This window comes from Oncorhynchus gorbuscha, unplaced genomic scaffold, assembly GCF_021184085.1.
Source record: "Oncorhynchus gorbuscha isolate QuinsamMale2020 ecotype Even-year unplaced genomic scaffold, OgorEven_v1.0 Un_scaffold_3147, whole genome shotgun sequence".
NCBI lineage: Eukaryota > Metazoa > Chordata > Actinopteri > Salmoniformes > Salmonidae > Oncorhynchus > Oncorhynchus gorbuscha.
The window spans coordinates 40,701-55,761 of record NW_025747475.1 but is presented as its reverse complement, the minus strand read 5'-3'; the positions used below and the strand labels follow the sequence as shown (position 1 = coordinate 55,761).

General features: G+C 46.0%; 2 protein-coding genes across 2 annotated transcripts in view; one reads left to right on the top strand and one right to left on the bottom strand.

Moving 5' to 3' along the window:
- Positions 1–678: 678 nt before the first annotated feature.
- Positions 679–4,758, top strand: LOC124027370 (extensin-like; the record flags this gene model as incomplete). The annotated part of the gene is made up of 4 exons (XM_046339819.1): positions 679–865; positions 3,579–3,686; positions 3,768–4,191; positions 4,246–4,758. Coding segments are annotated over 4 exons (904 nt in total), but the record flags the coding sequence as incomplete, so codon positions are not given.
- Positions 4,759–11,142: 6,384 nt separating this feature from the next.
- The window catches only part of LOC124027372 (probable E3 ubiquitin-protein ligase HERC1), a 31,325-nt gene continuing 27,406 nt past the window's right edge, over positions 11,143–15,061 (bottom strand). Inside the window, exon 7 of the mRNA XM_046339820.1 lies at positions 11,143–11,782. Within this exon, the coding sequence (XP_046195776.1) occupies positions 11,597–11,782 (186 nt within the window). The 3' untranslated portion in view covers positions 11,143–11,596. The remainder of the gene's footprint in view (positions 11,783–15,061) is intronic.

Below are 15,061 nucleotides of genomic sequence, written 5' to 3'. Positions count from 1 at the left end.
CATTCTGTGTTCTAAACTCTGTTCTGTTATCCATTCTGTGTTCTAAACCCTGTTCTGTTATCTGTTCTGTGTTCTAAACTCTGTTCTGTTATCCATTCTGTGTTCTAAACTCTGTTCTGTTATTTCATTCTGTGTTCTAAACTCTGTTCTGTTATCTGTTCTGTGTTCTAAACCCTGTTCTATTATGTGTTCTAAACCCTGTTCTGTTATCTGTTCTGTTATCCATTCTGTGTTCTAAACTCTGTTCTGTTATCCATTCTGTGTTCTAAACCCTGTTCTATTATGTGTTCTGTGTTCTAAACCCTGTTCTGTTATCTGTTCTGTGTTCTAAACCCTGTTCTGTTATCCATTCTGTGTTCTAAACTCTGTTCTGTTATCTGTTCTGTGTTCTAAACCCTGTTCTGTTATCCATTCTGTGTTCTAAACTCTGTTCTGTGTTCTAATCTCTGTTCTATTATCTGTTCTGTGTTCTAAACCCTGTTCTGTTATCTGTTCTGTGTTCTAAACCCTGTTCTGTTATCCGTTCTGTGTTCTAAACCCTGTTCTGTAATCTGTTCTGTGTTCTAAACCCTGTTCTATTATGTGTTCTGTGTTCTAAACTCAGTTATTTTCTCTGTTCTGTGTTCTATAGTATTTTCTGTGTTCTAAATCTTGGTATGTTCTGTGTTCTGTTTGTAGTGAGCGCTACGTCAGTGTGATCCTGAAGATGGAAGCGATGCTCCATAGCTGGTTTCCTCAAGTCAGAGCCCGCCCAGACCCAGACCCAGACCCAGACCCAGACCCAGGCCCAGGCCCAGACCCAGACCAGCACACTGACAACCAGGAAGAGCACCACACTCCAGCTAAGAGACACACTCCTGCGAAGGTAAAGGTCTTTAACAGTGAGGTTTGATGAAAGACTGTTCCAATATTGACACAAGCATACCACTTAGAATGGTAGAATGCATGTCCAGAACACTGCTACATCGTAGATGAGATACTGGTTCTGTTCCAACACTACCATTCCATTTAGAATGTCCAGAACACTGCTACATCGTAGATGAGATACTGGTTCTGTTCCAACACTACCATTCCATTTAGAATGTCCAGAACACTGCTACATCGTAGATGAGATACTGGTTCTGTTCCAACACTACCATTCCATTTAGAATGTCCAGAACACTGCTACATCGTAGATGAGATACTGGTTCTGTTCCAACACTACCATTCCATTTAGAATGTCCAGAACACTGCTACATCGTAGAGGAGATACTGGTTCTGTTCCAACACTACCATTCCATTTAGAATGTCCAGAACACTGCTACATCGTAGATGAGATACTGGTTCTGTTCCAACACTACCATTCCATTTAGAATGCATGTCCAGAACACTGCTACATCGTAGATGAGATACTGGTTCTGTTCCAACACTACCATTCCATTTAGAATGTCCAGAACACTGCTACATCGTAGATGAGATACTGGTTCTGTTCCAACACTACCATTCCATTTAGAATGCATGTCCAGAACACTGCTACATCGTAGATGAGATACTGGTTCTGTTCCAACACTACCATTCCATTTAGAATGTCCAGAACACTGCTACATCGTAGATGAGATACTGGTTCTGTTCCAACATCATTCCATTTAGAATGAGATACTGGTTCTGTTCCAACACTACCATTCCATTTAGAATGTCCAGAACACTGCTACATCGTAGATGAGATACTGGTTCTGTTCCAACACTACCATTCCATTTAGAATGTCCAGAACACTGCTACATCGTAGATGAGATACTGGTTCTGTTCCAACACTACCATTCCATTTAGAATGTCCAGAACACTGCTACATCGTAGATGAGATACTGGTTCTGTTCCAACACTACCATTCCATTTAGAATGTCCAGAACACTGCTACATCGTAGAGGAGATACTGGTTCTGTTCCAACACTACCATTCCATTTAGAATGTCCAGAACACTGCTACATCGTAGATGAGATACTGGTTCTGTTCCAACACTACCATTCCATTTAGAATGTCCAGAACACTGCTACATCGTAGAGGAGATACTGGTTCTGTTCCAACACTACCATTCCATTTAGAATGTCCAGAACACTGCTACATCGTAGATGAGATACTGGTTCTGTTCCAACACCACCATTCCATTTAGAATGTCCAGAACACTGCTACATCGTAGATGAGATACTGGTTCTGTTCCAACACTACCATTCCATTTAGAATGTCCAGAACACTGCTACATCGTAGAGGAGATACTGGTTCTGTTCCAACACTACCATTCCATTTAGAATGTCCAGAACACTGCTACAGGAGAGGAATTATAGAGGTGTCATTTTACATAAGAAAATGGACTGAGAACAACAGAGGAATGTCTTAGAGGACAGGTAGAGGTCTGGAAGAGGAGGAGAGAAGGGAGGAGGAGAGCAGGGAGGAGGAGAGCAGGGAGGAGGAGTAGAGGGAGGAGGAGTAGAGGACAGGTAGAGGTCTGGAAGAGGAGGAGAGAAGGGAGGAGGAGAGGACAGGTAGAGGTCTGGAAGAGGAAGAGAGAAGGGAGGAGGAGAGCAGGGAGGAGGAGAGGACAGGTAGAGGTCTGGAAGAGGAGGAGAGAAGGGAGGAGGAGAGCAGGGAGGAGGAGAGCAGGGAGGAGGAGAGCAGGGAGGAGGAGAGAAGGGAGGAGGAGAGCAGGGAGGAGGAGAGAAGGGAGGAGGAGAGCAGGGAGGAGAGGGGAAGGGAGGAGAGAAGGGAGGAGGAGAGAAGGGAGGAGGAGTAGAGGGAGGAGGAGAGCAGGGAGGAGGAGTAGAGGGAGGAGGAGAGAAGGGAGGAGGAGTAGAGGGAGGAGGAGAGAAGGGAGGAGGAGAGCAGGGAGGAGGAGAGAAGGGAGGAGGAGTAGAGGGAGGAGGAGAGCAGGGAGGAGAGAAGGGAGGAGGAGAGAAGGGAGGAGGAGTAGAGGGAGGAGGAGAGAAGGGAGGAGGAGAGCAGGGAGGAGGAGAGCAGGGAGGAGGAGTAGAGGGAGGAGGAGAGAAGGGAGGAGGAGAGCAGGGAGGAGGAGAGAAGGGAGGAGGAGTAGAGGGAGGAGGAGTAGAGGGAGGAGGAGGAGAGCAGGGAGGAGGAGAGCAGGGAGGAGGAGAGCAGGGAGGAGGAGAGCAGGGAGGAGGAGAGCAGGGAGGAGGAGAGAAGGGAGGAGGAGAGCAGGGAGGAGGAGAGCAGGGAGGAGGAGAGCAGGGAGGAGGAGGAGAGCAGGGAGGAGGAGAGAAGGGAGGAGGAGTAGAGGGAGGAGGAGAGAAGGGAGGAGGAGTAGAGGGAGGAGGAGAGAAGGGAGGAGGAGGTTAGGGAGGAGGAGAGAAGGGAGGAGGAGAGCAGGGAGGAGAGGGGAAGGGAGGAGAGAAGGGAGGAGAAGAGAAGGGAGGAGGAGAGGAGGAGGAGGTTAAGAAGTAGGAGAGGAGGAAAAAGGCCGAATTCTACTCAGTCAGGATGGCATAATGTCTCTTAAGGAAGAAGGATATTCTACTATTCTTTGTAGTCAGTTCTTCATGGTGAACAAAGGGATTACAAACCGAACCTATTCCGTTCTGACTCTCCACAGCAGTACCAGACCCCAGCCCAGCCACCACCTCCAGCCTCTCCTCCCGTCGTCTCCCCCTCAGAGGGTGACCAGACCCCAGCCCAGCCACCACCTCCAGCCTCTCCTCCCGTCAAGTCTCCCCTCAGAGGGTGACCACCACTCAGCCCAGCCACCACCTCCAGCCTCTCCTCCCGTGTCTCCCCCTCAGAGGGTGACCACCACCCAGCCCTGAGAGCCTCCGGCGGACCCCTGCCCGGCTCCTTCCTCTACTCCTCTACCACTCATCTCAAACGTCTCCACACCGCCCCCATCTGCTCCTCCAACACAGAGACAGAGACAGCCCAGCAAGAGCCACCGGGCCTGGTCAGACCCTCCATCGCCTGCTCCCTGGGATCCAACCGTCCAGCCGACGACCAGGAACAGACCCAAGACGACGCGGTCTCCTCCAGCACTGACCCCCAGGGGAGCACTGTGGACCCCCACCTCCAGACTCACCCTTACAGAGTCAGACCACGAGCCCACCGACGAGGGCCTCCGTCGGGGAAGATCAGCTCGCCCTGCCTGGAGAGGCTGCTCCAGTCCAAGGAGAGCGTCATCTCACCCAGAAACATGGGAGGTCAGAGTCCGGGAGGTGGTGGGGAGAGCGTCATCTCACCCAGAAACATGGGAGGTCAGAGTCCGGGAGGTGGTGGGGAGAGCGTCATCTCACCCAGAAACATGGGAGGTCAGAGTCCGGGAGGTGGTGGGGAGAGCGTCATCTCACCCAGAAACATGGGAGGTCAGAGTCCGGGAGGTGGTGGGGAGAGCATCATCTCACCCAGAAACATGGGAGGTCAGAGTCGGGGAGGTGGTGGGGAGAGCAGCCGTTTGTAACAGCTAGACTCAGACATGGTCCATGGAGGAGATAAGGACTGATCTGGGCACAGAGTTGACCCGGCAGAGACAGAGCTGTATCTTTCCACAACAGGCTCTCCAATACAGCAGGGGGCAAAGGACGCTGTCTGAGCAGGACGCTGTCTCTTTAAGAGCTGTGTGTCATGTGATCCATCATGTGATCTAACTACGGTTTGTTTATCTGCAGTAAGACACTGAGACATGGAGGAGACATATTATAGACCTGCAGTAAGACACTGAGACATGGAGGAGACATATTATAGACCTGCAGTAAGACACTGAGACATGGAGGAGACATATTATAGACCTGCAGTAAGACACTGAGACATGGAGGAGACATATTATAGACCTGCAGTAAGACACTGAGACATGGAGGAGACATATTATAGACCTGCAGTAAGACACTGAGACATGGAGGAGAGGAGACATATTATAGACCTGCAGTAAGACACTGAGACATGGAGGAGACATATTATAGACCTGCAGTAAGACACTGAGACATGGAGGAGACATATTATAGACCTGCAGTAAGACACTGAGACATGGAGGAGACATATTATAGACCTGCAGTAAGACACTGAGACATGGAGGAGACATATTATAGACCTGCAGTAAGACACTGAGACATGGAGGAGACATATTATAGACCTGCAGTAAGACACTGAGACATGGAGGAGACATATTATAGACCTGCAGTAAGACACTGAGACATGGAGGAGACATATTATAGACCTGCAGTAAGACACTGAGACATGGAGGAGACATATTATAGACCTGCAGTAAGACACTGAGACATGGAGGAGACATATTATAGACCTGCAGTAAGACACTGAGACATGGAGGAGACATATTATAGACCTGCAGTAAGACACTGAGACATGGAGGAGACATATTATAGACCTGCAGTAAGACACTGAGACATGGAGGAGACATATTATAGACCTGCAGTAAGACACAGAGACATGGAGGAGAGGAGACATATTATAGACCTGCAGTAAGACACTGAGACATGGAGGAGACATATTATAGACCTGCAGTAAGACACTGAGACATGGAGGAGACATATTATAGACCTGCAGTAAGACACTGAGACATGGAGGAGACATATTATAGACCTGCAGTAAGACACTGAGACATGGAGGAGACATATTATAGACCTGCAGTAAGACACTGAGACATGGAGGAGACATATTATAGACCTGCAGTAAGACACTGAGACATGGAGGAGACATATTATAGACCTGCAGTAAGACACTGAGACATGGAGGAGACATATTATAGACCTGCAGTAAGACACTGAGACATGGAGGAGACATATTATAGACCTGCAGTAAGACAGTGAGACATGGAGGAGACATATTATAGACCTGCAGTAAGACACTGAGACATGGAGGAGACATATTATAGACCTGCAGTAAGACACTGAGACATGGAGGAGACATATTATAGACCTGCAGTAAGACACTGAGACATGGAGGAGACATATTATAGACCTGCAGTAAGACACTGAGACATGGAGGAGACATATTATAGACCTGCAGTAAGACACTGAGACATGGAGGAGACATATTATAGACCTGCAGTAAGACACTGAGACATGGAGGAGACATATTATAGACCTGCAGTAAGACACTGAGACATGGAGGAGACATATTATAGACCTGCAGTAAGACACTGAGACATGGAGGAGACATATTATAGACCTGCAGTAAGACACTGAGACATGGAGGAGACATATTATAGACCTGCAGTAAGACACTGAGACATGGAGGAGACATATTATAGACCTGCAGTAAGACACTGAGACATGGAGGAGACATATTATAGACCTGCAGTAAGACACTGAGACATGGAGGAGACATATTATAGACCTGCAGTAAGACACTGAGACATGGAGGAGAGGAGACATAAACAAAACTAACCTTGGTTTTGTTTGTTATCTTGAGGACAGACAGAGAGAGAGAGAGAGAGAGAGGTGTAAAACAGAAAGGGTCTTGGGTAAAGGAGAGAAACACGTCTCCATCAATATCCTACATCCAGTAGCCTTCCTCATCACTTTCATTTGGTGCTGAACTGAGGAAGTTGAGTTGGACTTATCTGGCCTGAGGAAGTTGAGTTGGACTTATCTGGCCTGAGGAAGTTGAGTTGGACTTATCTGGACTGAGGGAGTTGAGTTGGACTTATCTGGCCTGAGGAAGTTGAGTTGGACTTATCTGGCCTGAGGAAGTTGAGTTGGACTTATCTGGCCTGAGGAAGTTGAGTTGGACTTATCTGGCCTGAGGAAGTTGGACTTATCTGGACTGAGGAAGTTGAGTTGGACTTATCTGGCCTGAGGAAGTTGAGTTGGACTTATCTGGCCTGAGGAAGTTGGCCTTATCTGGACTGAGGAAGTTGAGTTGGACTTATCTGGCCTGAGGAAGTTGGCCTTATCTGGCCTGAGGAAGTTGAGTTGGACTTATCTGGCCTGAGGAAGTTGAGGGTGATCAGATGGATAAATGGTTGGACTGGATAGCCTGGTTTCCCATCTGGGAACAAGAAGGGTCTTAAAAGCAGGAATAATAACAGGAATACTGCTGGTATGGGCTCTCGTTATCCCGACAGCTGACAGAATGTGATTAGATCCCAAATGGCCCCCTGATATCCCTCCTGGTAGAGGAGTATCCCATGTGAAAGGTAACTAACCACTCACTCAGCTCTGACAGTTGGACTCTTCCTTCATTCAGTCCACTTGTTTTTTGTTAGTTGACACAATAGCGCAATAACCTCATGTTGACACCATGTCCACGTTGGACCATAGATAGGATCAACAACAACAACAACCTGACGTCAGCCATTCCACCTATCAGCTTGGCCCTGACACGACTCCCTGATCCTCCTGTGTGACACGCCAAGGGACACTGTGGAGACCTTGAACGACACCAAGAGAAGATTTATCTGGTCACCGGCAGACAGACAGACAGACAGTGCCTGTCAAGCATTTCACTTGGGCTGTAATGTGGTGAACTGAGAGAGAGGCAGACAGAATATAACAACAGAGAGAGACAGAGACAGACTATGAAGACAGAGAGAGAGAGAGACAGACTATGAAGAGAGAGAGACAGAGACAGACTATGAAGAGAGAGAGACAGAGACAGACTATGAAGACAGAGAGAGAGAGACAGACTATGAAGAGAGAGAGACAGAGAGACTATGAAGACAGACGGACAGAGAGAGACAGAGAGACTATGAAGACAGAGAGAGAGAGACAGACTATGAAGAGAGAGAGACAGAGAGACTATGAAGACAGACGGACAGAGAGAGAGACAGAGAGACTATGAAGACAGACGGACAGAGAGACAGACTATGAAGACAGAGAGACAGACAGACAGAGAGACAGACTATGAAGACACGAGACAGACAGACAGAGAGACAGACTATGAAGACAGAGAGACAGACAGACAGAGAGACAGACTATGAAGACACGAGACAGACAGACAGAGAGACAGACTATGAAGACAGAGAGACAGACAGACAGAGAGACAGACTATGAAGACACGAGACAGACAGACAGAGAGACAGACTATGAAGACAGAGAGACAGAGAGAGAGAGAGACTATGAAGACAGACGGACAGAGAGAGAGACAGACTATGAAGACAGACAGACAGAGAGAGAGACCGTCTTCCATAGAGAGCCTTAGATACAGAGTGAGTGACAATATAACAGCCCCAGTCCCTTCTACCAGCCATTTCCTGTTCTATCCAGTTAACCATTAACTCTGACAATCCTTCTACACACCAGATAATGGCTGGGTCCCCAATGGTGCCATTTGGGATGCAATCAATGTGGGAATCCTATCTGACACCAGATACCATGTGATGTAAACAACAATATCTGACACCAGATACCATGTGATGTAAACAACAATATCTGACACCAGATACCATGTGATGTAAACAACCATATCTGACACCAGATACCATGTGATGTAAACAACAATATCTGACACCAGATACCATGTGATGTAAACAACAATATCTGACACCAGATACCATGTGATGTAAACAACAATATCTGACACCAGATACCATGTGATGTAAACAACAATATCTGACACCAGATACCATGTGATGTAAACAACAATATCTGACACCAGATACCATGTGATGTAAACAACAATATCTGACACCAGATACCATGTGATGTAAACAACAATATCTGACACCAGATACCATGTGATGTAAACAACAATATCTGACACCAGATACCATGTGATGTAAACAACAATATCTGACACCAGATACTAGATACAATGTGATGTAAACAACAATATCTGACACCAGATACCATGTGATGTAAACAACAATATCTGACACCAGATACCATGTGATGTAAACAACAATATCTGACACCAGATACCATGTGATGTAAACAACAATATCTGACACCAGATACCATGTGATGTAAACAACAATATCTGACACCAGATACCATGTGATGTAAACAACAATATCTGACACCAGATACTAGATACAATGTGATGTAAACAACAATATCTGACACCAGATACCATGTGATGTAAACAACAATATCTGACACCAGATACCATGTGATGTAAACAACAATATCTGACACCAGATACCATGTGATGTAAACAACAATATCTGACACCAGATACTAGATACAATGTGATGTAAACAACAATATCTGACACCAGATACCATGTGATGTAAACAACAATATCTGACACCAGAAACTAGATAACATGTGATGTAAACAACAATATCTGACACCAGTTACTAGATACCATGTGATGTAAACAACAATATCTGACACCAGATACCATGTGACTTAACAACAATATCTGACACCAGATACCATGTGATGTAAACAACAATATCTGACACCAGAAACTAGATACCATGTGATGTAAACAACAATATCTGACACCAGAAACTAGATACCATGTGATGTAAACAACAATATCTGACACCAGATACTACATACCATGTGATGTAAACAACATTATCTGACACCAGAAACTAGATACCATGTGATGTAAACAACAATATCTGACACCAGAAACTAGATAACATGTGATGTAAACAACAATATCTGACACCAGTTACTAGATACCATGTGATGTAAACAACAATATCTGACACCAGATACCATGTGATGTAAACAACAATATCTGACACCAGATACCATGTGATGTAAACAACAACATCTGACACCAGATACCATGTGATGTAAACAACAATATCTGACACCAGAAACTAGATACCATGTGATGTAAACAACAATATCTGACACCAGATACTAGATACCATGTGATGTAAACAACAATATCTGACACCAGATACCATGTGATGTAAACAACAATATCTGACACCAGATACCATGTGATGTAAACAACAATATCTGACACCAGATACCATGTGATGTAAACAACAATATCTGACACCAGATACCATGTGATGTAAACAACAATATCTGACACCAGATACCATGTGATGTAAACAACGATATCTGACACCAGATACCATGTGATGTAAACAACGATATCTGACACCAGATACCATGTGACTTAACAACAATATCTGACACCAGATACCATGTGACGTAAACAATATCTGATTCTAAACTGGCTCATGTGTGAACAACATACACATTGTTGAACAATGTCTTCTGACTCAAACGATGGGAAGGAGTTTTGTTTGTTTTGTTGGTGTAAATATTTTTTGGGGACAATGTTCCAAGGTTGATTTACTTTACCTCCCTAAAAGGTGGCCTTTTGTGACATTTTTATACTATAATAAAAAATACATGTGATGATATTTTGTTTTCTGCGAAACAAAGTGTTTCTCCATAACGTTTTGTATTATAATTGTAATATTCTGATTTCACGTTGGTTTAATTTCTAAACCGACCACTTCCAAGACCCCACTATTGATCACAGAATAAACCTTAAACAAGTCCGTTCTGAAGCATTTTATTGTGGTTTTGTTCCTGCTTTAGGAAACACAGCATTGGCAATTAAAAAAAATGAAAACAAAAATAAATATGGATATTTAGGTAAAACATTTTCCTTAACTGAAACATTATACACAATTGTACAACATTATTTTAAATGTTCTTCTTCATTTGGGGTGAATGAATATACTCTTATACACATTTTCCCAACGACTAAATAAACATACCTCCATGCTAAAAAAAAAAACCCTGAAAGAAATGAAGTGATGAAAAAAACAAGCATAATAATACTAATAATAATAATAATAATCAGTGAACTGCTTCTGGTTTTTAAAATTTGCTTAAAACTAAAAAACATTACTAATAAAAACCCATTCGGTGAAAAATAAAAACATTGAATCAAATCCATCCATTATGTCTTATGTGTTGAGAGTGGTAGAGAAACATGGAATAAGTGAGCCGGGCCTTTTTCCATTCAGGTAAATGAACACTCTGTTGTTGCTGCTCTGTGACTTCCTACTGTATGTTCATAACGGGCAACGAAGAAGATGCCCTCCTTCTGGGTTTCTGCTGCGTGACGCTCTGTGAGAGAAGAGTCTATATTCCATCCAGGCCTGGTCTTTCCTGGGTCTCGTTGTGTGTGTGTGTGTGTGTGTGTGGTGAGGGTCTGTGAGAGGACAGTCTATATTCCATCCAGGCCCGGTCTTTCCTGGGTCTCGTTGTGTGTGTGTGTGTGTGTGTGTGTGTGTGTGTGTGTGTGTGTGTGTGTGTGTGTGTGTGGTGAGGGTCTGTGAGAGGACAGCCTATATTCCATCCAGGCCCGGTCTTTCCTGGGTCTCGTTGTGTGTGTGTGTGTGTGTGTGTGTGTGTGTGTGTGTGTGTGTGTGTGTGTGTGTGTGTGTGTGTGTGTGTGTGTGTGTGTGTGTGTGTGTGGTGAGGGTCTGTGAGAGGACAGCCTATATTCCATCCAGGCCCGGTCTTTCCTGGGTCTCGTTGTGTGTGTGTGTGTGTGTGTGTGTGTGTGTGTGTGTGTGTGTGTGTGTGTGTGTGTGTGTGTGTGTGTGTGTGTGTGTGTGTGTGTGTGGTGAGGGTGCATCTGGTCTGGGCAGACTGTGGTTGGTCAGTAGTCCGTGTCCGAGCCCTCGGCGTTGTCTACGTTGCGTGTGTGTGTGTGTGGGCAGACTGTGGTTGGTCAGTAGTCGGTGTCCGAGCCCTCGGCGTTGTCTACGTTGCGTGACAACATGTAGTTGTCCATGTCGATGGAGCGACAGTTGTTGATGGCGTAGCGGAGTCTCTCTGCCATCACCGTCTGGCTGGAGTAAGGAGGCAGGCGCAGCTGGAAGAAACAGGTCTGGGAGGTCGGTAGGCTGTCATATGGCTGTATGGGGGGCAGAGAGAGGGGGGTAGAGAGAGGGGGGCAGAGAGAGACGGGGGGAGGAGAAGGGGCAGAGAGAGAGGGGGACAGAGAGAGAGAGGGGGTGGAACAGAGTGAGGTGGGGGAAGAGGTAGAGAGAGAGGGGTGGAACAGAGAGAGGTGGGGGAAGAGGTAGAGAGAGGGGGTGGAACAGAGAGAGGTGGGGGAAGAGGTAGAGAGAGAGGGGGTGGAACAGAGAGAGGTGGGGAAGAGGTAGAGAGAGAGGGGGTGGAACAGAGAGAGGTGGGGGAAGAGGTAGAGAGAGAGGGGGTGGAACAGAGTGAGGTGGGGGAAGAGGTAGAGAGAGGGGGGTGGAACAGAGAGAGGTGGGGGAAGAGGTAGAGAGAGAGGGGTGGAACAGAGAGAGGTGGGGGAAGAGGTAGAGAGAGAGGGGGTGGAACAGAGAGAGGTGGGGGAAGAGGTAGAGAGAGAGAGGGTGGAACAGAGAGAGGTGGGGGAAGAGGTAGAGAGAGAGGGGGTGGAACAGAGAGAGGTGGGGGAAGAGGTAGAGAGAGAGGGGGGGAACAGAGAGAGGTGGGGGAAGAGGTAGAGAGAGAGGGGTGGAACAGAGAGAGGTGGGGGAAGAGGTAGAGAGAGAGGGGGTGGAACAGAGAGAGGTGGGGAAGAGGTAGAGAGAGAGGGGGTGGAACAGAGAGTGACGGGGGGAACAGAGAGAGAGAGGGGGTGGAACAGAGAGAGGTGGGGGAAGAGGTAGAGAGAGAGGGTGGAACAGAGAGAGACGGGGGGGGACAGAGAGAGGGGGTGGAACAGAGAGAGGTGGGGGGTGGAACAGAGAGAGGTGGGGGAAGAGGTAGAGAGAAAGGGGGAAGAGGTAGAGAGAAAGGGTGGAACAGAGAGAGATGGGGGGAGGGACAGAGAGAGAGGGGGGGAACAGAGAGAGACGGGGGGGGGGAACAGAGAGGGGGGTGGAAGAGGTAGAGAGAAAGGGTGGAACAGAGAGAGACGGGGGGGGGACAGAGAGAGACGGGGGGGGGGCAGAGAGAGAGGGGGGGGTGGAAGAGGTAGGTGTTCATTACATCAACATTCTCTTGTAATGTATCTTCTCCATTTAAATGTATCTGGTATACACACTGGCATTTAGACTGGGGGAACACACACTGGCATTTAGACTGGGGGAACACACACTGGTATTTAGACTGGGGGAACACACACTGGCATTTAGACTGGGGGAACACACACTGGCATTTAGACTGGGGGAACACACACTGGTATTTAGACTGGGGGAACACACACTGGCATTTAGACTGGGGGAACACACACTGGCATTTAGACTGGGGGAACACACACTGGTATTTAGACTGGGGGAACACACACTGGCATTTAGACTGGGGGAACACACACTGGCCTTTAGACTGGGGGAACACACACTGGTATTTAGACTGGGGGAACACACACTGGCATTTAGACTGGGGGAACACACACTGGCATTTAGACTGGGGGAACACACACTGGCCTTTAGACTGGGGGAACACAGTCTGGCATTTAGACTGGGAGAACACACACGGGCATGCTGGGTAAATATGCAGACGTCTCTAATTTAAACTACCAAATCGTTAGTTGGCTATCGGCCTTCAGCCACAATGACTGGTGGGAGGTTATGCGATGGTGTGATCACATCCCACATGGATCAAGAACGCCGTTTTCTCAAATCATCCTACGGATGTGAATCCAGGTCAGATGTTTGATTTATTTAACCGATCGGAAAGAACAGAATCCAATGCTTCTACGGCCTCCCAAAGAATTGGACGTGGGTTTTGTTTAACAAATTATAAAAGAAGACTTTTAGGTTACATGAGACTCAAGTTGAGGGAAACAATGTTACTTCAGACAACATGCTATAAACACTGTGTAGAATAATACAGACAGAGAGAGGATGAGACAAGCACTGTCTGTATAGAATAATACAGACAGACACAGGATGAGACAAACACTGTCTGTATAGAATAACACAGACAGACAAACACTGTCTGCATAGAATAATACAGACAGACACAGGATGAGACAAACACTGTCTGTATAGAATAACACAGACAGACACAGGATGAGACAAACACTGTCTGTATAGAATAACACAGACAGACACAGGATGAGACAAACACTGTCTGTATAGAATAACACAGACAGACACAGGATGAGACAAACACTGTCTGTGTAGAATAATACAGACAGAGAGAGGATGAGACAAACACTGTCTGTGTAGAATAATACAGACAGAGAGAGGATGACACAAACACTGTCTGTATAGAATAACAGACAGACACAGGATGAGACAAACACTGTCTGTATAGAATAACAGACAGACACAGGATGAGACAAACACTGTCTGTATAGAATAACAGACAGACACAGGATGAGACAAACACTGTCTGTATAGAATAACACAGACAGACAAACACTGTCTGCATAGAATAACACAGACAGACACAGGATGAGACAAACACTGTCTGTATAGAATAACACAGACAGACACAGGATGAGACAAACACTGTCTGTATAGAATAACACAGACAGACACAGGATGAGACAAACACTGTCTGTATAGAATAACACAGACAGACACAGGATGAGACAAACACTGTCTGTGTAGAATAATACAGACAGAGAGAGGATGAGACAAACACGGTCTGTGTAGAATAATACAGACAGAGAGAGGATGAGACAAACACTGTCTGTGTAGAATAATACAGACAGAGAGAGGATGACACAAACACTGTCTGTATAGAATAACAGACAGACACAGGATGAGACAAACACTGTCTGTATAGAATAACAGACAGACACAGGATGAGACAAACACTGTCTGTATAGAATAACAGACAGACACAGGATGAGACAAACACTGTCTGTATAGAATAACACAGACAGACAAACACTGTCTGCATAGAATAATACAGACAGACACAGGATGAGACAAACACTGTCTGTATAGAATAACACAGACAGACACAGGATGAGACAAACACTGTCTGTATAGAATAACACAGACAGACAAACACTGTCTGCATAGAATAACACAGACAGACACAGGATGAGACAAACACTGTCTGTATAGAATAACACAGACAGACACAGGATGAGACAAACACTGTCTGTGTAGAATAATACAGACAGACACAGGATGAGACAAACACTGTCTGTGTAGAATAATACAGACAGACACAGGATGAGACAAACACTGTCTGTATAGAATAACACAGACAGACAAACACTGTCTGCATAGAA